At 41.6% G+C, this 27,707-nt stretch overlaps 1 protein-coding gene across 7 annotated transcripts in view; it reads left to right on the top strand.

The window, feature by feature from the left end:
* Window positions 1–642: 642 nt before the first annotated feature.
* Window positions 643–27,707, top strand: part of APP (amyloid beta precursor protein) — a 274,512-nt gene continuing 247,447 nt past the window's right edge. For all 7 annotated transcript variants that reach the window (XM_019467786.2, XM_019467787.2, XM_019467788.2 and 4 more), the window contains exon 1: window positions 643–749. In XM_019467786.2, coding sequence (XP_019323331.1) covers window positions 693–749 — 57 coding nt within the window. In that variant the 5' untranslated portion in view covers window positions 643–692. The remainder of the gene's footprint in view (window positions 750–27,707) is intronic.

The following is a 27,707-nucleotide window of genomic DNA, read 5'->3' on the forward strand; positions in this document are numbered from 1 at the left end:
TCAACAAGCAAAGAAATTCCTGTTTCCTTTCAGCTTGTCCGGTTCCTGGTCTCTTCCAGAAACCCCTCCCCCCCCACCCCCCTTCCCCCCCCTCCCCCGCAAACCAAGACAAAAAAAAAAAAAAAAACCGAAATGCGGATAAAAACACACCCCAGCAGCAGCCCTTTATACGACATCCCTGAGAGGCCTGCGGGGTCGGATGAGTCAAGCTCACGGGGACGAGCGGCGAGCGCTCCCGACTTTTCTGGAGCCCGAACGTCCTACGACTCACCTTTCCCTGATCCTGCACCGGTCCTCTCCCGGCCCCAGACTCTCGCTCCGGCTCGCGGAGGCCCCGGGGGCCGGCGGCCGGCGGCCGGGGCGGGGCGCGCAGGAGCGGAGGCCGCCGCACCTGTGGGCGCCGGGGGCGCGGGCCCCTCCCGGCCCGCGCGCGCGCAGCTCCCCGGCGGCTCCGCTAGGGGTCCCTCTCGGGTGCCGAACGGGGTGGGCTGGATCAGCTGACTCGCCGGGCTCCGAGCCCAGCCGCCGCGCTCCAGCTCCGTCAGTTTCCTCGGCAGCGGCTGGAGAGAGCAGCCGGAGCGGCGCGAGCGCGGGGGCCATCGGAGACGGCGGCGGCGACGGCACCGGCGGAGCCAGGGCGCGGCGGATCCCACTCGCACAGCAGCGCGCTCGGTGCCCCGCGCAGGGTCGCGATGCTGCCTGCTTTGGCACTGGTCCTACTGGCCGCCTGGACGGCTCGGGCGTTGGAGGTGGGTGCCGCGCCTCGGAATTGGGGGTGGGGGCTGCGGTGGGAATCCCACGCCCCTAAATCTTTAATCCGAAGAAGCCGGGGGCAGTCCAGGGAACCCCTCTTCCCTCCACGTCCCACGCCCCCGCTTGCGGGTGCCCTGCGCATCCGCGCCTCCGGCCCAGCCCTGGCCCGGGAACGCGCGCTCCGGCCGGCGGAGAGGGAGCTCGCGAGGCGTCGGGCTCCCGGGGTCCGCGCCGGTTGTGGGAGAGGAGGGGTGGAGGCGATCCTGAGCTCTGACCCTGACTCAGTCCCTGCCTCGCGGGCGGGGGCTGGGGGAGAGGCGAGAGACTTCCAGATGGGGGGTGGGGGGGAAGGGGGACGGAGCACGTGGGGAAAACCGAAAACGCAGCGTCCCTGGATCCCGTCCTCGGCTCTATCGGTGCCCTTCCTTCTTTCCGGCCCTGGGGAGGAGGAGCCGGGACAGCTCGGGAAGCAGCCCCCCTTTCCCTTTGCCTTTTCTGCCCCGTTTCACCTTCTCTTCTTATCCCCAGCACCTCTTCCCTGCCCGACCTCTCGCTCCTTCCCTTTGGCGGCCGCTCGCTGCGGCCGCCTCAGTGCGACCCCAGAGGGTCGCGCACCACCTTCCTTAGGCAAACTTTGTACATTCTGCGTCTCCCTTTTGTGTAAGTTGAGAGAGATGGGAGGGGTCGAAGACCCACGGCCACCTCGCACCTTCCCCAAAGCCTGGACGGCCCTGGCGTTCGCTCCGCACCTTCAGCTCCTTCCGGAGAGGGAGAAGGTTCCCGGGAACAAAAGCCGCGACACCCCGCCCTCGCCAGCCCGGGGCGCGGTGGCTGAGCCAGCCGCCTGGGTCTGTGCGCCACCGAGGCTCCCGCCCGACTCCCTTCCCGGAGCTGCGCGTCTGTCCCAGAGGGGGCTGGGGCGCTGCTGGGGCCGCTTTGGCGGAGCCTCGGGGGGGGCCCTCCGCGGCCACTCCTCGTCACCTCCGGGGCTTGCTAATTCTGTGTTGGGCTGGAAAGTCCTTGGGGAGAAATTCGCGGACAGTGGGGTGTGCGTCTGATTAGGGCAGTGGCGGGCGGAGGGGAGGCGCGAGCTCTTCTCCCCTCCTGTGCATCAAAGGAGGCGTTTGTCTGATTAAGGCGCGGTCTCTTCCCTGGCAGCGCTGGGCAGTCTGGTTTAGTCCCCCTGGGGGCGCGGGCTGCCGGGGAGGGTCCTCAGGGTCTTTTTTTTAGGGTGCAGATAAAAGGATTGAATTGAGTGAAGATTAAGACGGAGAAGATGGCGCCTCTGCAGTGCAGCAAAGAAAAGCTGTGTGGAGGCTGCAGCCTGGTGAAATCCACCCACCACTAGGTGTATAACAAGTCTTCCCCATTCATCCAACTCTCGAACATTCAGCTAACGCCTGTGCAAAATGACTATTTTTCTTTTTACCTAAGGATGCTAAGAAGTTGTTTGTGTGACAGGAGGGGCAGACGAGCTTGCATGTCTCATCGTTTGGGTTCCCTTTTGGTATCTTAGCACTTGCAGTCTCTCCCAATTTTTCCATTTTTTTTTTCCTCCTTTTCCCCTACCTCATGGTAATTTTCCAAAAAAAGCAATTCCCAGACCAGTGTTTTTCTGTAATTACCCTGAGGCTATGCAGATTACCACACCACTATGGTTTTTGAGTCCCTAATTTACAAGGTCATTGAACTTTTCCCCCTTCTTTTTACCTGTAAGTGGCTCAGAAATCATCTTAGGGCTGGTTAAGACTGATTTAAGAAGTGAAGAATTTGGTTTTCCATATTTTTTAAAAAATGCATTTAATGAAGGGGATTCTTTTTTCCTCCAATTACTTACATTTACTCCTACAAGTGTTGCTGTTATTTTCCTGACTGTCTTTCTACATGCTAAAAAACAGAAATTAAGTAATTAAAAGCATATCATAACCTTTACATTTGGAGTTTTTGCCCAAATGTGAATATTTAACTTTTTTGAGCACTGTTGTTTTTTTTTTTTTTTTTTTTTTTTTTTTTTCCTGTATAAAAAGAGGCAGCATTTAGGCAAATATGAGTCAGGTTTATTTTATTTTTTTGGCCTGTTTGCATTTCTTTGCTCTTTCTGCCATTCTTTTGGACATTTTTACTTGTTACTGCCACTTCTTTCAAATAGTGGAGGTGAAATTCACAGTCCATTTTGCAAAGCATTGGTGGAAGGGTAGGCAATTCACTCTAATGAGGTTTGAGGAGGATTAATTCAGCTATATCTATGTCCACTGAAAGATGTAATTATGAGTTGAGTGTTTTTTGTAGGCCTTAGAAAATAGGTCTACTGCAGCTGGCTCTAAAAAAAGAAGTGAATAAGGGCAATGTTAATGGGGCCTCGACTTTTGGGGTTATTACCTGAGTCGATGAATTTGCCTGGTGTATTGACAGAGTATAAAATTAAAAGGCTCTAACATTTATTTGTTTAAATAATAGTGCTTCTTACATTTTAGTTTACCCTATTGAGGGGTTTAACCTAAACAGGGGAGGTGAACCTAAAAACAATTACTTGTTTTGATAATGGTGGTAATTCACAGATTATGGATACCTAGTCATACTGACTAGTCCTGCCTTAGGAGTAGACATCTATACACAGAATCGTGAAGCCCAGATTTGATCGTGATCTTTAAGGAGTCACCGTTTCTTGCTAATCAATGGGAAATCATGATAACTGGCAGGGCACAAAAGCTTCTCTCTTGTCACCCTAACCAGAAGAGGTGCCTGATGGCATTTGGGAAGCTATTAGTACTGCGGAGAAGTATTCCAGATAGAATAATGATCCCTGGTCCTGATGGGGGAAGTGAAAAGGAACATGCAACTGAACAGATCTCAAGGTTAAGTTAGGAATGACTGATGGAAAAAAAATACAAAAGAAATAATGTGGCCCATTGAATAATGGTTTAAAGGAAAACAGATTATGTTTGTGGATGAGGCTTTCTCCTTGTTGCTAGAGGATCCCTATTGTTATGCTACTGTTAATGGCATACTGGAGACTTCTATAGAGATATTTATAAGAAGATGAAGGGTGTCAGTCATTCCAGAAATAAGCATAGCTATTATATGCCTTTCATGTAGCCACTAAACTGTCGCCAAAGAAATGCAATAAAATTCAGTAGAAATGTGCATTTTGTTTCTGCAAATTTGATCTAGGTGGGGACATGTATTACCTTAAGAGACTTACAAAGCATCTTTAATATATATTCCTTCTTTATTCCCAGCTTCATTATGTCAATTACAAATGCAAAGGTAAACCTTATACATGTATTTTAGATGTAAAGCCCTGGGTGGGAAGGTTTAATTTGACTGTATTTGCCTCATTACCACCCACCCGCATTCCCCTGCTCACCCAAAGTTTGCAGACTAAATAAGACAGGCACAGGATTGTTAAAGGAAATAGAAAGTGTTGAATACCAGGAGGAAAGGACAGATTAAGTGGTTTACTGAATAAAAGCCTTACAGTGTAAACATCTATATTTGAGGAATAAAGAACAATGAGATGAGATAATCCTAGAGAATTTCCTGGTAGGAAAATTCCAGCCAGTATTGTACCCCAGGTCTGGGGAAGGGAGTTTAAGTCTTAGCATTTACAGCATTTGTTTACATGCCTCTCCCAACCTTCTCCCTCCCAGAGACAGAGGGACACACACACACACACACACACACACACACACACACACTACACCTGAGGTGAGGGTGGAGCCAATGTGGGGTTTGATTTTCCTAAACACTGCATCTTTTCATTTGGGACAGTTGTACTGATTCTCTTCTTGGGCCAAACACAGTCCACAGCTCTGAAAACGTTGTGAGCAACACAGTCTTTTCCTTCATGAAGCTTCCAGTCTAGTGGGGAGGACAGACCATAAATCACTATAAATGAACGTTCATGAACTGAGACAGATGCCAAGACAGAAAGGAGGGGGCAGGGTACAATCTGGCGAAGAGTAGGGGCTTCGGAATAAGGGGTTGAGGGGCGTGAGGGAAGGGGCTGCAAGTAAGATCTCAGCGCTCAGCTGCAGTACCTTCAGTAGGACCTTCACTAAGGAAGTGAGTACATGACGAAAAAAGTGATTCGCTGGGCCACTGGGAGGAGGGCGGGAAAATACAATGTTAAATGTCTGTTTTGGGTTTTGCTGGTGGTTTCTACTTCTCCGCGTTCTACATCGTTGTGAAATGGTTTCCTTTTCGTAGTGGGATCCCAGATACAAGTGTACGGGGTGGGGGGTGATGCCACATACGACCTCCTGCAAATCTCTGGAAATTCTGTCACCCTGTGTCTCAGAGCCAGTATACAGATACACCCTCATAAGGGGCTGGAAGGAGCGGGAGGGGTGGCAGGCAGAGGAAGTTAAGGAATGAGCATCCCCCCTGATTGAGTAGCAAGTTTAATCAAAATGTCTATTTCTTAATTTGTTGTTGTTAATAAAAAAATACGGTCGGGGCGCCTGGGTGGCTCAGTCGGTTGAGCGTCCGACTTCGGCTCAGGTCATGATCTCATGGTCTGTGAGTTCGAGCCCCGCATTGCGCTCTGTGCTGACAGCTCAGAGCCTGGAGCCTGCTTCGGATTCTGTGTCTCCCTCTCTCTCTTCCCCTCCCCTGCTCATGCTCTGTCTCTCTCTGTCTCAAAAATAAATAAAAACATTAAAAAAGAAAATACGGTCAACAGTACCTAAACCCTGAAACTGAATTTGCAGATGAAAACCATGGTGAAGAGGAAAATGTTACGTAACCATTTCTTCAGTGTCCTAGGGATAGCTTAAGAAATAACCGTGTCTGTGAGGGCACGAGTGTTTTTTCTTTGAAAAAAGTGTTTTGTGAGTTTTCCCTCTTGAGAGTAAATCCTGATTAATAGATAGGCATCCCTCTTTAGAAGTCCACCAGAAACTGGGTTAGAATGGTCAAGAAATAAAGCACAGTACAAATAGCCTACTCTTGTAGCCTTACCAATAGCATAGTTCGTTAGCGCGTAGTTTGTATATGTATTATGTATGGATTCGTAACAAAAGAGGAAGCTAGAGAAAAGAAGATGTCAGTAGGCAAATCCTAAGGAAGAGAAAGGACATTAATAGGACTGTATTGTATTTAATAGAAAAGGTCTGCGTGTAAGTGGACCCTTGTTCAAACCCTTGTTCAAGAATCAACTTATTCGTTACAAAAAAAAAAAACAGTCCAACATGTTCATCAGTTAATAGTTTTATGAAAATGTGATGCTTAATAGATTAGTTTGCCGACTCTTCAAAGTAGGATAGATACAGAGGGCTCCCGTTCATATGTATGAAATTTTAGCTGCAGTAAGGAGCTTAGATTTAGTTGGGCCACATTTCTGAAGAAACCTACAATACAGATTTAGCTTGAACTATGTTAGGATTATAGTATTTTATGAAAGAAGGTAGTGCTGCTTCAAATGGGGAAGACGAGAGGTATTTAAAAGCCTGCCTCTGTGGTAAGGAGTGGAATTGTCCCCACATTTGTAATGGTAATTTCGGTACCCATGTGATGTTAGGCAACACCTGATTATTGAGATTGTCACGTGTTCAGGGAAGGTAACATCTCACACTGATGCAGAGCCCGGACTAGAGCAGGATCGCCTGGGCTTAAATCCTGGCTCTGTCCCTTGTCAGCTATTGACTGTGGGCTAGCTCCGGACCTCATTTTTTCCTTTGTGAAATGGGGACGTATATAGAAAAACATATATGTGTAAAATGCTTGCTTGGAACAGGATATGAGTTAATATATACAGTATGATGTGGCACTTTATAAGAGCTGTGTGTTAGTTACTACTGTATGTGATGATGATATAAAATGGATATATTTAAATCACACAGAGTTGAAAGGTACAAAGGCAAGACAAAACACCTATATGATGTTTTACTTATATATTGAGTAATGCACTTAACTGACCAGCTAAGATTATTGCAGGAAATGGGCAGTTCTCTAAAAAACAAATGAATTTTATTTAAAGGATGACATACCACAGATAACATTTGCAGAATACATGTTTTAAAATTTTATTTACTAAACATGCATATTTTGTATTTCAGTTGGCTTTTTAAGAAAACATTAAAATATATTGTGTTCATTGAAACATTTTAAACAGTACAGAAATGTGTAAAGCAGCATAAGCAGTTTTTGCACAAATGGACAGACCGATTTTAAATGTATGCATATGGGCAGCCTGCCACATTTGTCTAATATTGAGCGAATTTGTATACTGGCTTGATTATTAACTCCGCTATTAGTTGACTATCAGCTGTATGCAAGGAGCTGTGAAAAAGCTTGGTTTAGTTTTTAGCAAAATCTCTTCTAAAAAAAAAAAATGACTAAACAGGTTTTGCCAATCAAGGCCAAAATGGAAGGTTTCAAATGCCAGCAAAAGATTTTTGGTCTTAAAATGAAAGTGTGAAACGAGCTTCACCAGCATGTACATGGAAACCGAAAAGCAGACTGCTTGAGGGTGCAGCATTTCTATAAGAACTAGGTTTTAAAATAAAACGAATTAGTTATGGGGTGCCTCGGTGGCTCAGTCGGTTGAGCGACCGACTTCGGCTCAGGTCATGATCTTGCAGTTTGTGAGTTCGAGCCCTGCGTCGGGCTCTGTGCTGGTGGCTCAGAGCCTGGAGCCTGCTTCGGATTCTGTGTCTCCTCCTCTCTGCCCTGTCTCCGCTCATTATCTGTCTCTCTCTGTCTCTCAAAATTGAATAAACATTGAAAAAAAAAATAACGAATTAGTTATCAGATGATGAGTATAATGGTCTGCTTAATTAAAAGCAGACTCTTTAAGAATCAGCGTATTTTGTTTATTATATAATACGAGGTTTCAGTCTCAATTTCAAAATTAGGCTAAGGATATTTGAGAGTACACAGAACTGGTGTTACTGAAGTTCAGGAGCAATTAACACATTGGAGAATGAATAAGCAAAGTCCCAAGGAATCTGCGGGTTTTTGTTAAACCACTTTTGTATTTATCCTTGTCCTACTCAATCAGAAAAAAAGTGGGTTCAAGTAAGAGAATGTAGCCATGTTTGAAATAAACCTGCTGAGAGTAGATCCAGTGAGCAGCGAATGAGATGGGTCCACAGCCACATGTAAAGGTCAGTGAGGAGGGACAAGGAATACGCAAGACAAGCGTTTCAGAAAAGGGAAAATAACAATCAGCGTATTTTGTACATGAATGGATTCTAGAATTCTTAAGGTCTTATCGGTGATGGACCCCAAATGGTGTTTGTATCTTTCAATTTCCAGATAGTCCTTGTCTTTCTATTTTTTCTTCCCAAGTGCAGATGATTTTTAGCTGAGAAATTTGATTGAGCGAGAAAAGTCCATGTTGTGGCCAAGGAGGGGTTTATTTTGTTGATGTGAAATTGTTTTTGGCCTAATTCTTTCTTTGAGAATCTAACAGTTTGTCCTATGCTCTCAGTTTGCTTCCACACAAACCACATCCTGTCTTCACTGAAGGATGTAAGGAAGTCTCCTAGATGATAGAGACTGATAAATTACTCTTCGGCCTTAAAGGATACTTCGTGAGAATAAGAGATCTGGTATATCAAGAAAAGTCATTTGTATTAAGTGAAGAAATGCGTGATTACTCTTGTGGCTTGGTTAAACTTCAAACCTTTAATGACTAATATATTTTGGCCATAGATGGGGAAATTTTGCAGGAAGAAACACAAGAGATTTAATCCCACCTTTGAGGTATATATGTGTACCTTAGACCCCTTACCCCCACCTACCACAAACTCATTTGTTCAGTTTTCCATGTCTGCATGTGCTTAATTACAATCAAATTAATGAGGCAACATAAGTTTAAGTTTTAATCAAAAATAAAATAGTATTGTCTCTCAAGGCTTGATTAGTCCAAAGAGGAACTTAAAAAAAATTTTTTTTAATGTTTATTTATTTTTGAGGGGGGGTGGGGAGAGGGAGAGAATGAGAGTGAGAAGAGAAGACAAAGAGGAAGACACAGAATCCGAAGCAGTTTCCAGGCTCTAGTACAGAGCCCGACATGGGGCTTCAACTCACAAACCGCGAAATCATGACCCGAGCTGAAGTCGGACCCTTAACCGACTGAGCCACCCAGGCGCCCCAGAAAGGAACTTTTTATATCTGCCCTTACTGTTGGGGGAATTTTCATAAGCATAGTTATTGTTTTTATCAATAACACTACTCACTTATTTTATAATGGAATTAATAGGCACACATGATAAAGATAGACATAATGCTGTCTTCACCATACTTAGTGGAAGTATCCTCATTTTTTTAAAAGTTTATTTATTTTATTTTATTTTGAGAGAGATAGAGACAGTGTGAGTGGGGAAGGGCAGAGAGAAGGAGAGAGAATCCCAAGCAAGCTCTGCGATTTCAGTTTGGAGCCTGATGTGGGGCTTGACCTCGTGAAACAGATCACGACCTGAGCTGAAACCAACAGTTGGACATTCAACCAGCTGAGCCACCCAGGTGCCCCAAAAGTGTCCTCATTTACTTTGAAGGTTGAACCTTTAAAACTGATGCAGATTTTTGAAATCATGGCTTAACTTTCAGACACTCAAATTAGAACATATGCAAATTGATATTGGAGAGCAAATCTTTCCCTTACTGATGCTCTTATAATTGCTTATTATGGTTTGTTTAAAATAAATAACAGTTTTGTCAATGCAGCATATTAGTTTGAAAATGTAAGTGATGAGTCTTAAGAAACTCCCATAGAAACTTGCAAAATATGGGGTGCCTGGGTGGCTCAGTGGGTTGAGTATCTGACTCTTGATTTCAGCTCGAGTCATGATCCCAGGGTCATGGGATCAAGCCCAGCATGTGGCTGATCGAAGAACCTGGTTGAGATTCTCTCGCTCTCTCTGCCCCTCTTGCCCACTCACCTGCATATGCATGGGTGCTCGCTCGCTCTCTCTCAAATATAGATAAATAAATGAATAAATAAATAAATAAATAGAAATTTGCAAACATGCAGACTAATCATCCTAAGAATAATATAGTCACAGACACTTACCTATTAAATCTATTAGCAATTCAAAATTAAAATTAGATTTTTATAAGAAAGTTAATAGCTTTTTTTACATAGAGGAACAGATTTTTAAGGGCACACCATGCAAAAGAAAATTCACTTTTTCATATAACAAATATTTCTGAGTCCCCTGCCCTCAAGGGAGCTTACAATATAGTGAGGGGCAGACAAAATAAACAGGATGTAGTAGACTTGGAAAAATTAAGTTGGGTAAGGGATATAAGGGAATGCTATGTGGAAGTCTCTTGTGGATGTAATCTTTTATGGGGTATTATCGGGAAAGGTCTCTGATCTTGTCACTATCCAAATGGAAAGTTAGCTATCTGGAGGAGAGAATTACATACTCACCATAACATAAGAGAATAACTGGGGACAGGGATCTACTTTGGAGTGGTTAAATAATTAAAAACAACAATGGTGGGGTAGAAAATTAATATGGATTGGGATCACAGTTTACCACACCTGTTTCATCACTTACCACCACCATTGCATTTAGCATTTACTAAATATTTGATAAATATTTTTAATGAGTGCTCTAGAAATTTTATATTGTGACGGTAAAGAATCATGTTTGATTCTTGACAGTTGAATTAACGTACGTTTAAAAAATTGTGAATGACCCTTAACTATAGTGTAGGGAGAATATTAAAGTCTTTTAAAGAAGATTTATTTTTTTAGCCTTTTCTGAAACATTTTATTGTGAAAAGATTTCACATAAATGTTGTCAATAACTTAATGTTCAGTCATTTGCAACTCTTTATTTCAGAAATTCAGTTGACCTAGCAAAAAAGGTCTCATTCTTGAAATGTTTTGTGAATCCTCAGATTGAGTGGGACAGTTTCAGTTGAGGGTGCCTAGAAATGATTTTGAGTCAAATTTGTGTGCAGGAATGAAATCGAAATGGAAATTTCATTATCATTGTCTTTTTTTCAGTTTGTTGCGCTTTTTTTTGCCGTTATACAGCTATTATTTACTTTTTACTTTAGTGTGAGCCAGGATCAAAAGTTTGCCTTTAAGGCAAAAACTGAGGGCTGTTACTTCTATTCTCTAAAAGAATTGTGCTGTTCCAGTTCAAGGGCTTGAAGCCAATGACACTATATGCTATTAACTTGACAGGCATTGAAAATCTAATTGAGGTCACTATGATGAGTCTTGTATCTTGCTAGTGTTTTCTCAGGCTTGTTTTTAATGTTTGATGTCAAGTGTTAAATCCTCTTACAACCCTGAATCCAGAAAATTTAAATCCAATAAAAGTAAACTAAATTTTAAAATCCTACGGTTGTTTTGTGTGGGCAGCGTTCTTGGCTGATAGGATATTTGAATGTGAGGGCAGCTTGCATATTGCTGTTAGTTTGAGGAATGAGAAGGGCCCCACTTTCAAGAGTACAGTTGTGACAAAATTGCAGTTTGGAAGTTACTGCATACTTGTTCAGTGAAGTATGAGAGGAGGGACTGCTCCCAGGGTGGCCATGTGACTGGGTGGCCCAAGCAGTAGGAGCGAGGTGCTGGACTGAGAGGTCCTTAAAACAGTGCGAGTCCTGGGAACTGGGGACTGCGTAATTTATCAGCATGGCCATTGGAGATAGCCAGGACGAAGGTAATGAACATTTGGTGGCAGGGAGGACATACTTCAATGAGCAAGATAGGAAGTACTTTGTTTCCAGGCAATTCCTTTCCTTGTCTGTGTTTGCAATTTGAATATTTCACATCACTTTCGCGAGCTGGACTCAGATTAAATTTTTTATCATTGTGAATTTTATTATGGTGAAATTTGTGTCATGTTGTAAGGGCACGGATGGGAAGTATTCAGTTTGTTGGGAGTATTTCTTAATGTGTGTATGTTTTTAGTTGTATTTATTGATTTTGTAAAGAACCAATAAAGAGATCAGAAAGAAATTTTAGCATAATCGCCACCCCCCCAGGGGGAAAAGAAAAAACATTGGTTAAAATAGAATTCTAAAGGTTTATTGCCATTGTTAAATTATTTATGCTTTTTAAAAATTCTGACATGTAACCTCATTGCTTGCTTGCTCATTCATCTCAGAAGTAGAACACCGAACACAAACCCAAGCCTATTATTGATCGATTCTTCTAGCAGATGAGGGGAAGCTTAAATGCAGCAGATTTAATTGGCTATTTGAATTCTGCCTTCATCTGCTTTTTCTCTATTCCAAATCTTCTCAGAGCATTTGTGATTGACTTCTGTGATATTGACCCTGATTTGGAGTTACATATTTTTTATTATTACTAATTTATTGTCATTACTATTAGTAATTTATTGTCATATTGCATTTTTCTCCCCTTTTTCTTGAAATTTTAAAAACATCATTCATTTGATGGGCGGGTACTGGATGCCTTCTGTGTTTCAGGGGTGACAGGAGCACTAGTATCTTTGTGGGGCTGCAAGGAAACAAAGAACTCACATTGTGTCTTGAAGGATTTTTGCACCCTGATGGGGGAAGAAAAAAGATGTAGAAATAATTAGGCCCGGTATGCCACGGGCTACAGTGGAAGAATATACAGAGTCCTGATAGCAAAGGCAGCCAGTATTTAAACTGGGTTTCCAGGGGCGCCTGGGTGGCTCGGTCGGTTAAGCGTCCGACTTCGGCTCAGGTCATGATCTCACGGTCTGTGAGTTCGAGCCCCGAGTCAGGCTCTGTGCTGACAGCTCAGAGCCCGGAGCCTGTTTCAGATTCTGTGTCTCCCTCTCTCTCTCTCTGCCCCTCCCCTGTTCATGCTCTGTCTCTCTCTGTCTCAAAAATAAATAAACGTTAAAAAAAAAAATTTTTTTTTAATAAATAAATAAATAAATAAATAAATAAATAAATAAACAAACAAACTGGGTTTCCAGACTGAGTGGAGGTTAACTCTGGGGCGTGGCAAGGATTTCCAGACTGAAGGAATAGTGAAGGTGTAGACAGGTTCAAAAGAGGAAGCCAGAGGAATGTGGGTGGGGGAGATGATGTGGGGATGCTAGGAGGTTAACAGTTGGGGATGCCTTGAGGAGTTTGAACTTCATTTTCTCAGCAGTGGGGGTATTTTTAGATGTTCCTAAAATGGAGGTAGCCATTGATAACTATGGTTCAGCTACATTTAGTAGCCTTTGCCAAAGTCCTTGTCAATGTCTGCTTAATCCCATTAGCTAGACCTTAGCCCGCAATTCCAAGAGAGGCTGGTACCTGTAGCGTATTAGCTGGGAATATTACCACCAGGAATACATTCTAGATTCTTATGGGATACGGAGAGGGGAGGATATTGAGTGACAAAGAGCTGGCATTCGGGAATGTGCAGGACATGCGGTACAAAGGGATGTAGAGGAGAGTGGGTAGATTCAGAAACATTCTGATTCAAACCAAAGGAAAGATTCTATCTACGTGAGCAATTAGGGTAGGTTTTTGTGATTTGCTCACTTCTTATCTGTTGGCTAGCCACATAGGAAGCACATCTTTAAGAATGGAGGAGGAGGTGGGGAGTGCTTTTTTGTTTTTATGGCAGGAACACCCAAGAGCTGAGCCTTCACTCTGGCCATTTGTACCCACTATGGTTTAGACTTGTGTTCCTGGGAACCCCTTCCAATCACAGTGATGGAAAAAGGGATAATTCCAGTGGCCCTGTGGAAAGTAATGGCAAGGTCAGTTTACTCTCCCTATACTCTCCCTGTGCCGGCTTTCATTTGATCTAGAGCCTTCCCTAAAGCAACCTTGTGCTCGTGCTTTGCAAGGACTAGCAGGTAAAACAAGCTTTGACATTTTTAGAAAGTATCACAATACTGAGAACCTCTTTTGAGCTAGAATTGCCTACCATGCTCAACTTGTTTTTCATAGCTACACAGACTTTGAGATATGTTTATGTGCACTTGTGTCATTAAAAGTTTCCTCTATGAAAAAGAGGAAAATAAATCTTAATACATTTACATGAGTAACAATGGGACCGCCATTTAAATTCATCTTAATTACTTATCTATTTTCTTTTTATTCATTTCAATTATTCTAGAAGTGGCCGAATGAAGATACTTACCAGGAAGTGTGTGATGATATAAAGATGTGGGAACAACTTAGAATCCTGAGCAGACAGGGTATACTTCTTAACATAAGGGAGTGTTTGAGGTTTTATAGTACATATTTTATTAGCACCTAAAGATGTATTTAACATATGTCCTAATAGTTTGATATATTGTACGTGGTTCCGTCGTAAGGAAATGTCTAAACTATCAAGGTTCCTCCTGGTTTTATTTCTTGCGTTACTTCTTTATGAACCCTTGATTCTCTTTAAGAGGAATCAAAGTGTAATTCAAGACCGATCATCTTAAATCTGGCATTTATTTTCTTTTTGTTTTGATTTTGAAGTATCTATCAAGGAAGTATTTTATCAGTTCTAGAGACTGCGTTCAGAAAAACAGATGATGTGGCACCTGTGTGACTTGGTTAAGTGTCCGACTTCCACTCAGGTCATGATCTCACAGTTTGTGAGTTCGAGCCCCATGTCAGGCTCTGTGCTGAGAGTGCGGAGCCTGGAGCCTGCTTCGGATTCTGTGTCTCCTCCTCTCTCTGCCCCTCCCCTGCTCATGCTCTGTCTCTCTCTGCCTCTCAAAAATAAATAAACATTAAAAAAATTAAAAAAAAAAAAAAAAGAAAAAACAGATGATAATTTGTATGTGTCTAGAATAGTTGTCGATTGATTGATAATGAGAATCAGAGAGAACGGCCATTGTGTATTTGAATATATATTTCTCTCATGTTACCCCTGGCCATGTTTTGAAATTATACTTTTTCTCCTCCCCCCCCCAAAAAAGAGTAGGTGGTCATTATATAAGTTTGAAAAAAATTTTTACATTTTGGTAGATAGAATTTGAAAGTGTAAGAAAATCGTGTTCTTTAATTCCAGTATAACTTTATAATGGTCATATAGTGTGTGTATAATTTGAGAAACTAATTTCACCAAAGGACATATATTTTATGCTGAATTCTGTTCTATTTTTATATATTTGAAAACACTTGACCTGATAACTGGTTGTGACTTAAGGCCGGTCTGAAATGGGTTTGCCTTTAGTTGGCTCTGGATGGTAGAGTTCAGGACTATTGCTGCTGGCTTTGTTGACTTTAAACAGTTGGTGGTTTATTTTGTGGGCAGTTAGATGTATGCCTTTGTTTAAGATCACCTCATTGAAAAAGTTGGCAGTCCAAGAATATGTTCTGAGAAGAATACTTGAGTATTCATTCTCAATTTACCTGAATCGTATAAATATTTTATTAGGTTTGTTCATAATCTATTGTATTTCTAAGTAAACAATCTCTCTAGAAATGATTTCTACTTCTTTGATCATTTAAAATGCATCAGGGGCGCCTGGGTGCCTCAGTCTGTTGGGCAGTTGGGCGTCTGAGTCTTGATTTCGGCTCAGGGCATGATCTCACAGTCATGTGATCATGAGCCCAGCCCCAGGGGCTCTGCACTGGGTATAGAGCCTGCTTAAGATGTTCTCTCTCTCCTTCTCCCTCTGCCCCTCCCCCCTTCCAAAAATAATAAATGAAAATTAAAAAATACATTAAATAAATTGATACAGATCACAAAGATTAGTGGGAAAGTTTCTAGCTAGATACCAGTGAAATGTCTCTGTGCAAGTTCATTTTAGTTGTTCCTGTTAAATTCAAGTGTAAGTTTTAAAAAAAGATTGTGGTCTTGTTTATGAACTAAATGATTATTTTGCATATTTAATTCAAAGGGAACTGAAAAAAACAGGCTATAAGTGCCTATGGAAAGGCACATGCATTTATGATTATGCTTAAAGCTTGCAGTTGAAAATTAAGATTTAGCCTTAGAGTCAATGAATTGATACTAATTTTAGGCCAATTATTTGCTGTTTGTTATTTGCCACTGATTCATTGTTGGTGAGCAAAATGGCTTTAAAACAGCCGTCTATACAGTTTGTATGGAAAACAGTTAAACTCCAAGTCCTAATGGTGAAGAAGCAGGGAATGACTGCTTCCATTCTGATGCTCTCCTGGTGTCATTTCATCTCATAATTCCCCTCGCCTTTACTTAATCCTCAAGGCTAACTCTAAAGCAAAACTCTTCAATGAAAGTATAATGGGATCACAGATGCAATTCAAACTCTTCTAGAAGCCACATAAAAGAGTGAAACAAAACAGGTATTATTAGTTTTAATATGTTGTACCGAACCCAATAAATCAAATTATTATTGCAACATGTACTCAGTATGAAAACTATCAATCAAACCTATTATATTCTTTTCTTTACTTTATATCTTGAGACTTTTATCTGTAGAGCATATTTTAATTTGGACCAGCCACATTTGAAGTACTCAATAGCTACGTGTGGCTAGTGGCTACCATATTGGACAGCATAGCTGTAGAAAAGCCAACTCAACATACTGGTGTCCAGGAAAGAAATCAGGTTTGGGAGCAGGTAGTATCCGTAGCGCTTTCTCAGTTTCCTCATTTTACAGATGAAAAAAACTGGAATCAAGAAAAGTTGGATTGCCCGGTATCAAAGCCCAGACCCTTTCCTCTGACTTCTGGTCTCTTTCGTCATCACCCTGACTCTTCCTTTTCCTGTTCCACATTCTGTGACTGCTTCAGTGTGTCCCAAATGTCAGGTGGTTGCCATCAGTTATTTAAGCGAGGAGCCTTAAGATCTTCCCCACTAAAGAACATATAGTCCGATCTGGACAACTCTGTTTTGGGGCAGAGTAAATAAAATTGCCAGGTATATCTAGAACCTTTTTTTGGTATGCGCACTGTTGGAGTAGGAAATGGGGAGATCCTTTGGGACCCAGGGTGTGTGACCCAACACTAGTTGGACTGTCAGCTGCCCACTGAAAGGAAAGATCTACAGGGCACTACTAACAAACATTTTGTTGTGTATATGCAGTCTGTTTCTGGAAACAATGGGGTTAAGTTTTCCTTTTTCTTCTTTTATTTTCTGGAAGGCTGCGCCTGTGTGTGCCCATAGTTCTTACCCAATTATACATAAAGTGTGATGTTTTTTGACAACTTAAGCCCAGTGCACTCCTGGCATGTTATTTTCAGAATGTAAGCAAATGTGGAAAGCTTTCTGCATGGCATGGTGGGTTGGCAAAGACGGGATCAGCGTGCTCCTGGGATCGTTGCTGTAAAGTATTTGTTTTACAATACGAAAATGCATGTTGGGTGAACTTTGAGAGTTGGAGGTTATTTTTCTAAAATATTCATCAGCCTGGATGTTGTAGATTGTGTAAGAGTGCTTTGAAAAGAATTTTAAGTTTACTCATGTGACTTAGGTTCAGTGATTTTAGGTTTCGTGTTAAATTTAACCATTTTTCTATATGAACCTTAGGACTTCTCATCTGGGCTAGCCTTTACCCACAAAAGCACTCCTGATCATTAATTTAAGCATGAATTATATTTTCTTCATATTCTGTGAATAAAATAATTGTATCCTGCAAATCCTGATATATGGGATAATAACTGAGAAGGTGCACGTCTTCCAGGAATGACTTAAAAGCACAGAGATATCTGTATTTCCTTTAGCAGTTGTCTATTAAAAAATTATCTTTAAACTTAAAAAATTCACCGTTCTTTTTAGCAATTTTGCCAATATTTTGCATAGTAAATATAACCAAGAGGAATAGAAGTTTAGAGATTTTAATGTTTGAGGGAGTCTTTTTTATTATGATTCTGTTTAAGTTAGAATTTTTTAAATGGAAAAGTATTACAAGTACATTGTAGGTAACTTAGAGAAAATATAAAAGCACATATAATCCTACCACCCACAAATATGTGTTTATGTCATGTTTTTAAAAAGTTTGTTTGTTTGTTTGTTTATTTATAAATAATACACACACACATGAATGAATGAGTTGGGGAGGGGCAGAAAGAGAGAGGGAGAGAGAGAGACTCCCAAGCAGGCTCTGCATTTTCAGCGCAGAGCCTGATGTGGGACTCAAAGTGTGAGATCATGACCTGAGCTCAAATCAAGAGTCAGGCACTTAACTGACTGAGCCACCCAGGCTCATTTTTTGAAATGTCATTTTTAAAAAGCAATTTATTTATTTATTTATTTATTTATTTATTTATTTATTTATAATTTACATCTAAGTTAGTTAGCATATAGTGCAATAATGATTTCAGGAGTAGATTCCAGTGATTCATCCCCTATGTGTAATACCCAGTGCTCATCCCAAGAAGTGTCTCCCTTAATGCCCCTTATCCAGTTAGCCCATGCCCCCCTGGGTGGCTCTGTAAGTTGACTCTTTATTTCATCTCAGGTCGTGATCTCACGGTGCATGGGATTGAGCCCCGCATCAGGCTCTGTGTGGAGCCTACTTGGGGTTCTCTCTCTTCCCCCCACCCCGCCCCTTCCCTGCTTGTGCTTGCTCTCTCTCTCTCTCTCTCTCTCTCTCAAAATAAATAAACTTAAAAAAAAATACAGCATTTTTGAGATCATGCTGTAAATTCTATCATATATCCTGCACTTTATTCCTTAACATGAAATCTTAGGCTGTGATAAGCTCTTTGTGAATATAATGTTGAATGGATATATGAATCTGTTTAGGGCAACAGGAGCTATATAATTATGGGTGTGTGCTTTTTAATTTGGCATTTCCAACCCAAACTGAGGTTGGAAGTAGTGATGTCAGAAAGGATCGTGTGCCAAATACCTGTTAATATTTTTTAAGTGTTTATTGAGTGACCTATATTGCTGCCCTCAAGTAGTGTTCAACATGGTGGTCCTTCACCTATAATGTAGTACTTAAAGAAAATGAGATGGACAGAAACCATAGGATTAACCACCACAAAGAAAGAAGGACAACCTGAGGTCCCAATTCAGTCACGCAATCCTCTTATTTAATAATTCCATGATCACTTGTATAGGAAGAAGTTTGACCATAAGAAGTTGTTAAACTTGACAGGCAGACATAGCCAGGGCTCGAGTGTAGACATCAGTGAAACTGTGATTTCAGCCATCCAGTGGAAGCATTAATTTTGTTACATGATTACACGGATGTAAATAAAGCTCTGTCCTTTCCATTTCCCTGCTTTTCAAAAGTCTCTCCTGACAGGTCACCTGGGTGGCTCAGTCGGTTAAGCATCAGACTTCTCAGGTCATGATCTCGAGGTTTGTGAGTTCAAGCCCCGCACGCATCGGGCTCTCCACTGTCAGTGCTGAGCCCGCTTCTGATCCTCTGTTTCCCCCTCTCTCTGCCTCTCCCCTGCTCGTTCTGCCTGTCTCCCTCTCTCTCAAAAATAAATAAACATTTAAAAAAGCAAAGTCTCTCCTGACTTAATGTGGCTAAAAAATGTCAGAAACATTTAGTCTCAGAAGTTCCCAAAGGTAGGAATATTTAGCCACAAAAAAGAACTAGATTTGCCTTTATTTTTTTTAATTTTTTAACATTTATTTATTTTTGAGACAGAGAGAGACAGAGCATGAACGGTGGAGGGGCAGAGAGAGAGGGAGACACAGAATCGGAAGCAGGCTCCAGGCTCTGAGCCATCAGCCCAGAGCCCGACGCGGGGCTCGAACTCACAGACCGCGAGATTGTGACCTGAGCTGAAGTCGGATGCTTAACCGACTGAGCCACCCAGGCGCCCCCTAGATTTGTCTTTAAATTTAACAGTGTGTGATGAGATTCCTCCTCCGTAGAACCTTTCGTAAGGTTGTGGATCTCATTTAGGCAAACCCATATAATCTGTGATTATTAACTGCTGTTTACATGGCCAGTAAACCAGTTTTATAGTCTGTTTCACATTCTAGGTTTTTGGAGCAGGGACTATGTTGTTTACTTATTCTTTACTTATTATAAGTAAATATAGTGCTGTAAATTTATAGTGAATAAATGCCACCCCAGTAGCCTAAACCTTTTTCTTTTTCTTCTCATGTCTCCACAACCTACTGCTCTTTGTTGAAATGGAATGTAACCTTTCACAACTAACCGTATCTTTGAGCTTCCACTTTTTTTGTTTTTTAACTTTCTTTACCCTCTCATTCCCCCCATCCCATATCCAATAAAATTTATAGGCCTTTTCTCCTGTTGATCTGCCTTTTGTCAGTTTAAGTTGCATGGCCTCGGTATGCTGAACCAAGAGGGTAGAGGAAAACCTTTTTCCCTTTCCTTTAAGTATATGCAAAGACTGTGAGGTGGGACCATGCTGGGGCATGCTGTCTGAGGAGGTATGTGAGCCGTTACAAATGTCCCACCAATCGTGTATACGTAATTTATCAATAACAGTTCACGTTGATGAATCGTTTGTAAAAATCGGCAGTAAGTGTCTTCCATACTGGATTTACTCAGTCTTGGAGAAGAATGTATATTTCAATCCAAAGGAATTTATGGAAGACCTTCTGTATTCTAAACACTTAAGATAGCTCTTTCAGTACATAATAATTTCTCTTGGCCTCTGCATTTAATGATTTTTTTAAGATGGGGAAAAGTACTGTCTTACATTTATTTTAGTTTGGTGTGTGTGTGTGTGTGTCCCAACTGAAAGAACTTGGCGTTAGAAACTTGGCAGTTAATCATGTCATACTGTTGTGATTTATTAGTTCTGAGATAAACACCTCTATTTTTAGCATATGTAAAAATAGATGCTTCCTTGGCTTTTGCTAGAATAATAAGAATAAGAAGAAACTTACATACCTCTTTCTATGACCCAGGCACTGTGGGAAGTGCTTTTCATGTAATCCTCAACAGCATCCTGTGAGGTAGCTACTGGTATCTCCATTTCTTTTTTGTTTGTTTTAAGTTTATTTGTTTTTGAGAGAGAGAGAGAGAGAGAGAGGAGGGGGGGTGGCAGAGAGAGAAGGAGAGAGAGAATCCCAAGCAGGCTCTGCACTGTCAGCACAGAGCCTGATGTAGGGCTCGAACTCACAAACTGTGAGATTGTGACCTGAGCTGAAACCAAGAGTCAGATGCTTAACCGACTGAGCCACCCAGGTGCTCCTGGTATCCCCATTTCTTATATCAACTGTCAGCTGGCGGGGGCAGGGGACAGCTTAAAAAGCTGTCTTCTTTTTAATGTTTATTTATTTAGAGAGTTGGGGAGGGGAGGACGGAGGAGGGGCCGAGAGAGAGAATCCCAAGCAGGTTCCACACTATCAGTGCAGAGTCGGACACAGGGCTCGATCTCATGTGAGATCATGACCTGAGCCGAAATCAAGAGTCTGACATTCAACCGACTGAGTCACCCAGGTGCCCCTTCGCTGTCTGTCTGCTTAACCACTTGTGTCCCCTGCCTCCAGCAAAGTGGAATGATGGGTGGAGTTCAGCCAGTCTTTCCTCTTGGACCGGGCAGTTAGCTCCTTGAGGAAGCAAGCTTTGACAGCCACTGTTTGGTAAGAAGAAGGTCTGACCAGTTCCACCCTCAGTTCTGCTGCTCCCCTCCCTCCGGCCTCACTTGTATGAACTTCTGAGCACCCATGTCTCCACAAGAAGTCTTTCCCTTCCTCTGCAGCCACGCCCATTCCTCCCCTTTCTCTCACCCCAGATAGAATGATCCAGACCGTAGGCGTTGGAGTCATTTAGACTTTGCATCTGAGTTCACAGCTTCTTTAGTTACTAACTAGAGCTATGACCGCAGGAAAATGGCTTCACTTCCCTTAACCTAAATGTCCGTGTCTGTGAAATATCTGTAAATAGGCTGGTCAGCAGAGAAATTTGGACTAAGAATAAGGTAGAAAGTCCAGAGCCTGGCCCGTAGTGGGCTCTGAAAGAACAATGGCTCTGATTTTCCACTTCAAGCCTCTTTGTAACATCTCCTCTTGGACCCTTCAGAACTGTCCTTGGTGTTCAAGTCAGCTACACTTTACCCCGTGAAGATGCCACGGCTGGGGGAGAGGTCCCGTTGCCTATGGCACTGCACCCCTTTTTCAGCTCTATCAAACAGCTGCAAGGTGGTAGCATCTCCACATTTCATTGGTAACATTTTTGACATCTGAAAATAGGAATGACATTTAAAATTCTGCCTAGGGACGCCTGGTGGCTCAGTCACTTGAGCGTCCGACTTTTGATTTCGGCTCAGGTCATGATCTCACCGTTCATGGGTTCGAGCCCCGCATCAGGCTCCATGCTGGTAGCACAGAACCTGCTTGAGATTCTCTGTCTGCCCCTCTCCCTCTTGTTCTCTCCCTCCCCCCACTTCAAAAAAAAATAAGCATTTAAAATAAATACATAAAATGCTACGTAAACTTTGTGGTCGAGTTACTAGAGTTTGAAACGTCTGTGAACCCAGTAGAAAAAAACCACTTGGGAAGGAATCTAAAGAATGCTTGTCCAGGATGCAGCTCTGTTGCCTGTCCCCTTTCCTGCCCCTCCTCCTTCTGCCCCTCCTTGGCATTTTCAGCAGTGACCCTGCACAAGTGACAGCTTTGGCTACTTAAGACCAGCTGGAGACAGCCACCAAATTCCTGACTGCTATCTCTCAACGATCTCTGCTAACCCCTTTGAAAACAAAGAGATTGTTTACCGCACATCACAGGGGACTGGAAAGGAGGTAATTGAGAGATCTTTCTGGAGGGACCTGTGGCTTCTGAGCCCCGGCAGAAGATTCCTGAAATGGTAGTAGGCAGGACTTATGGATCTGTTCACGTGTAGCATTGACCGTGTATTAGAAATGTGCATTTCTTTTTTTTTTTTTTTTCAACGGCAGGGAACTTGTGTTTATTTTTTTAAGTTTATTTATTTATTTTGAGAGAGTGAGCATGAGTGGGGGAGGGGCAGAGAGAGAGAGAGAATCCCAAGTAGGTTTTGTATCATCAGTGCAGAGCCCGAACCGTGAGACTGTGACCTGAGCTGAGATCAAGAGTAGGACGCCCGGGGCGCCTGGTGGCTCAGTCCAAGCATCCGACTTCAGCTCAGGTCATGATCTTGCCGTTTGTGAGTTCAGGCCCCATGTCGGGCTCTGTGCTGACAGCTCAGAGCCTGGAGCCTGCTTTGGATTCTGTGTCTCCCCTTCTCTGTGCCCCTCCCATGCTCATGCTCTGTCCCTGTTTCTTGATAATAAATAAACGTTAAAAAAAAGAAAAAAAGAGTAGGACACTTAACCTATTGAGCCACCCAGGTGCCCCTAGAAATGTGCATTTCCCATCACGTTTAATCCCTGTATTTCTGGACTCAGGTCATGAGGACATTAGATTCAGGAGAAAATCACCATGTACCTTTGGTGGTTTCAGGCGACTTTTAAATTCTGTGAATTCACAAAAGGTGATTTCCATGTAGCAGTCTGTGTTTTGTTTTGTGTAGGTTTAATTTTAGGGTGGGGTCTTATTCTGGAGTGGGGGAGGGACTGGAGTTTTCAAGACAAACCCAGGGTACTAGTGGGGTTTTGATGTTTTGATTCTAGAAGGATATACTCCACCCCCTCCCCCCACTTCTTCCTTCTGTCCTGGCATGTGTAAGGCCCTATCAGGTGTTAGTCTGTGTGATCCTATTACACCCACATCCTGTAGCTGCATCCAAGTGCTTTGAGGCCGACTTAATATGGATTAATTTAACAGTTGCTCTGTGAAAGCAGTTGCTCTCGGCTTCTGATCTCTAATGAATTAATCAAGCCATATAAAAGGTGTTTTTCCCCTTTAAGAAGTCACATCTTCCTACAAATCTATAGATCGATAAAGTGAAACTAAAATGCTTCCCTCTAAAATTAGTGTATTATATTTAAAACCTTTTGCCTGAGACTGGTTATGACATGCTCCTTTATTAAATTCCTAGTCAGGTGCTTCTTCATGAAAAGAAAGCTTATATAAATGGTAGTCCTCAAAGGTTACACTATTCTGTTTTGGCAGTTTGACCTTTCACAGTAGCCAAATAAATATTTTTTACACTGAGAAGAGAATTATTTAACATTTGTGCTACAGCAGTATGCCAAGTGAATTCAGAGCCTGAATGCAATAGATGAGACTCTAGGTGGAAAATACACTGGTGGAAGAGAGAAGACCAGTCTATACTGTGTTAAGGAGGTAGCTGTATAGGGAGGGATGTTTGTAATAGACACTCAGGAAAATTGACACAATGAAGTCATATCGGAAAACCATTAGGGTAAGAATAGCCAGAAAAGTCTAAAGAAAACCGTAAAACTGTAGAAATCACAACTGCATAGCGAGTGCAAAGACAAATCAGTGGGGCAAAATGGAAGTGTAGAATTAAGCTTGTGTGAATATTACTTTCATATGTAATTAGTACAGGATATGAAATTAGCACCGGAGAAGGGTGCTGTTCCACATCAGGAAGGGTAAAGGATAGATTATTCAGTAAGTGGTATTGGGATATCTGCCCACAGAGAGAAGCTAGGTGATTATAATATTTACAGTCTGTAACAAAGGGCACATTTCTTGATTCCACAAAGTGCTCTTACAAATCAATTAGAAATACTAAATATGAATATCCTGAGGGAAAATGAGTGAGATGTTTTAAAAACTTTTATGAAAAAAATGAAAACATTTATAAAAGAGAGTAGTATGATGAATCCCCCAATACCTGTCATCCAGCCTCCGAAATTATAAACTTATCACCAACCTTATTATCTCTTATTATCTTTAGCTAAATGCCTCCCTCACTTTTCCTCACTGGGTTCTTTTGAAGTAAATTCATTCATGTCATTTTACCCATCATATTTCATTGTGGTATCCTATCATAATCAATTCCGAAAGAATTAAAAGGAAATACCCAAGGGAAAAATATTTAATAGAGAGTAGTCAGGAAAAATATACATAGCCAATAAACCTATGAAGTTATGCTCAATCTCATTAGTAATTTGGGAAATGCAAATTAAAAGTGGGCTAACAGTATTTAGCCATCTGATTGGCAGAGACTGAAAGTCTTGTCAGAGTTGGCAAGAATGTGAAGAAACACATTTTCTACTGTCAATGGTACAGAAGTCTTTAAGAGCAGTTATTCAAAACTTTACGTGCATACCCCTCGATTTAGCAATTCTAGGAATTAGGAGCAATGTATATTGTATGAGTGCCCACGGAAGAGGACATTATTGGAGCATTGATTGTATCACTTGAACAAATGTATCTTTTCTACTGCACCAAACTTGGAATAGAATTCCATCATACCTCTAAAATAGTGTTGAGTGAAAAAAGGAATTTGCAGAAAGCAAGCATAATGAATGCTGAGGAAAATTATATACATATATATATATATAATATGTCTATATCATATATGTAATACATAAATACATATAATATAATAATATATAATATGTATATACACACATATATATACAAAAAACAAAATTTATGTGCATTGGACATAGCTGGACAAGTGGGAATATTCACCTCTATACTAATGAGGACAGTGGCTGCATAGAATGTCTCTGAAAGAGTCAAGTAAATCTAAGAAAATTTGCCTCTGGATAATGAGACATTGGAATGGAGGAGAGGGTAGGGCATATTACTTTTTATGCTGTCACCTTCTATATGTTTTAGTCTTTGTCACTGTAAGCAGACACTTTATTTTTTTAATGTTTATTTTGAGAGAGAGAGCAAGAGAGAGCATGAGCAGGGGAGGGGCAGAGAGAAAGAGGGGACAGGATCTGAAGCAGGCTGTGTCCTGACAGCAGAGAGCCTGATGCGGGAAGACCTGTATTTTGATGTGATACGTAGAATCTTTCCTATATATCACTAGCTATAGATTTCTTTTTTTTTTAATTTTTTTTTTAACGTTTATTTATTTTTGAGACAGAGAGAGACAGAGCATGAACGGGGAGGGGCAGAGAGAGAGGGAGACACAGAATCTGAAACAGGCTCCAGGCTCTGAGCTGTCAGCACAGAGCCCGATGCGGGGCTCGAACTCACAGACTGTGAGATCATGACCTGAGCCGAAGTCGGATGCTTAACCAACCAAGCCACCCAGGCGCCCCTAGATTTCTTATCAATTGAATGGCAATGTTCTCTCTCCCACTGAATGCCATACTGGAATTTGTTATATTTCCTGAATTTTAATCCAGAAAGTTACTGAAAAGAATGGACCATGAGAAAATACTTGTTTTTGATCTTACTGATAGTTTCCTAATAGATGGAAATTATAACTGCCTTTTTAATTAAAGGTTGAATGTAGACCCTCCTAAGTTAACAAATGTTTTAATGACTCTTTGGGTATGGGAGATTCTAATGAAACATACATCACTTAAGATTAAAATAATCTGTGCAATATCATGCCTAATTAAAACAGTAAATTGAGAGTGTATCAGGCGATAATGTAAACTAAATACGATATATGAAGAACATTCTTTCCTTCATAACAAAGGCAGGGCAAAGACTATCTCAAAATGAAAGATGAACAAAATTAGGTTTAGTGAGTCTGCATAATTTGCCCCCAAATCACAGGAACAACAGGGCTGAGGTTGGAACTCGGGCTCCTGATATTTCATGTCAAAGTGACTTGACCACAGCCCCTCTCTGCAGTATGAAGTAAAAAAGGACAGTAACCCCAAAAGGCTTGATTTTCAAAACTTCATTATTTTTGAAGGCATCTTTGTTACTTACCTTTTAACATGGGGTTTTTTTTTTTTTTTTTTTTTTTTTGGCTTAAATGTGAAATACTTAACATTTAAGCTTTTTTTTTTTCCTGTCTTAAAATTGATTTTCCGTGTTCACTTGATGGATCAAAACTATATCAGAATCTCTTCCCTTTCCACATTGGCTATAAAAGTTGGAGGTTATGGCAAGTAAAGTAATATTGGATTTTTCTAAAGCTGTCTTTGACCTTGAATAAATTAAATTTCTGATCAACTTCAGTGATTTTTTTTTTTTTATATCGACCTCTTTTTATATAAATACAGTATTGATGCTTCCACCATAAGTTTTGCTGATAACTGAAATACAGGTAGGGTGTATTTTTACTCCTTTTCTTAAGTGACACTGAGTGACAGTGTCTTAATTTTGAGTCTGGGAACCTCTAACAGGATTGAAATGGGTCTGCAGAAAAGTGAGTGAAACGGGCTCCAGGCTCTGAGCTGTCAGCACAGAGCCCGACGCGGGGCTCGAACTCACGGACAGTGAGATCGTGACCTGAGCTGAAGTCGGACGCTTGACCGACCAAGCCACCCAGGCGCCCCGGGTACCCTGTTATCTAGACCTGACATCTGTGTATGGCTCTCCTTCCCCGTGCAGTGCTGTCCATGGGTTACATAGCGTGACTGGTAACACACATGTGCTCCTTCACAGTTGGTTATTTATCTACGAGCTGTTCGCCTTCTGTGCAAATCAGAGGCCTTCTTCAGGTCCAGCAAAAACAGCTCATTATCTTTCTGAATTCTGGAACGCTTTATTTGTGAAACTCTTTACGTAGTAACTGTTTATATTATAGTTTCTTTTTGAAAGCTCATCTTACTCTTACGAAGATTAGAAGAGATAATACAGCCGGGAGGACAATAGTGTCAGCACAATAAATATTTATTATTATTACTACTGCCGTCAGCCAGCGTTGGTGATTGGCTCAGAACATTTGCCAGACGGTTTTAGTGGCCCTGTCCCTGGACACACCCATGTTGATGAGTGACAGCATGTAACCTTAGCCCTCTGCCTTGTCCCCAAAGTGAAAGAACTCAGTCATCCACAGCCCTGCCTATACGTATTATCAGTGGAAAATTACAAGCAGTCTGTCGTCTTCCCTTTGGTTTTGTTGCTTGCTTTCCTCTTGTAATGTGGCTGTGCCCAAAATGTAGGCAAAATTAGGAAACTGTAAAATACATACTGTCAGGCTATTCATGAAACGTTAAGTAACATTCAGGTTGATTTGTGGTTTTAGCAAACTTCTGAGGCTTATAGGGGACAAATGGCGTGTAGTTTTCCGAGAGTTTTAATGAGACTCTTTGTGTTGGTATTTGCAACTTCAGATTTACATGTCCTTGTTGGCATTCCTGTTGTTGCTTCTTAAGCAATTTTCATCTCATTCTTACAGTGTTCTCTGGGGTAGGTA

Source organism: Panthera pardus, unplaced genomic scaffold, assembly GCF_024362965.1.
Source record: "Panthera pardus isolate Hobbes unplaced genomic scaffold, ASM2436296v1 HiC_scaffold_16, whole genome shotgun sequence".
Classification (NCBI taxonomy): Eukaryota; Metazoa; Chordata; class Mammalia; order Carnivora; family Felidae; genus Panthera; species Panthera pardus.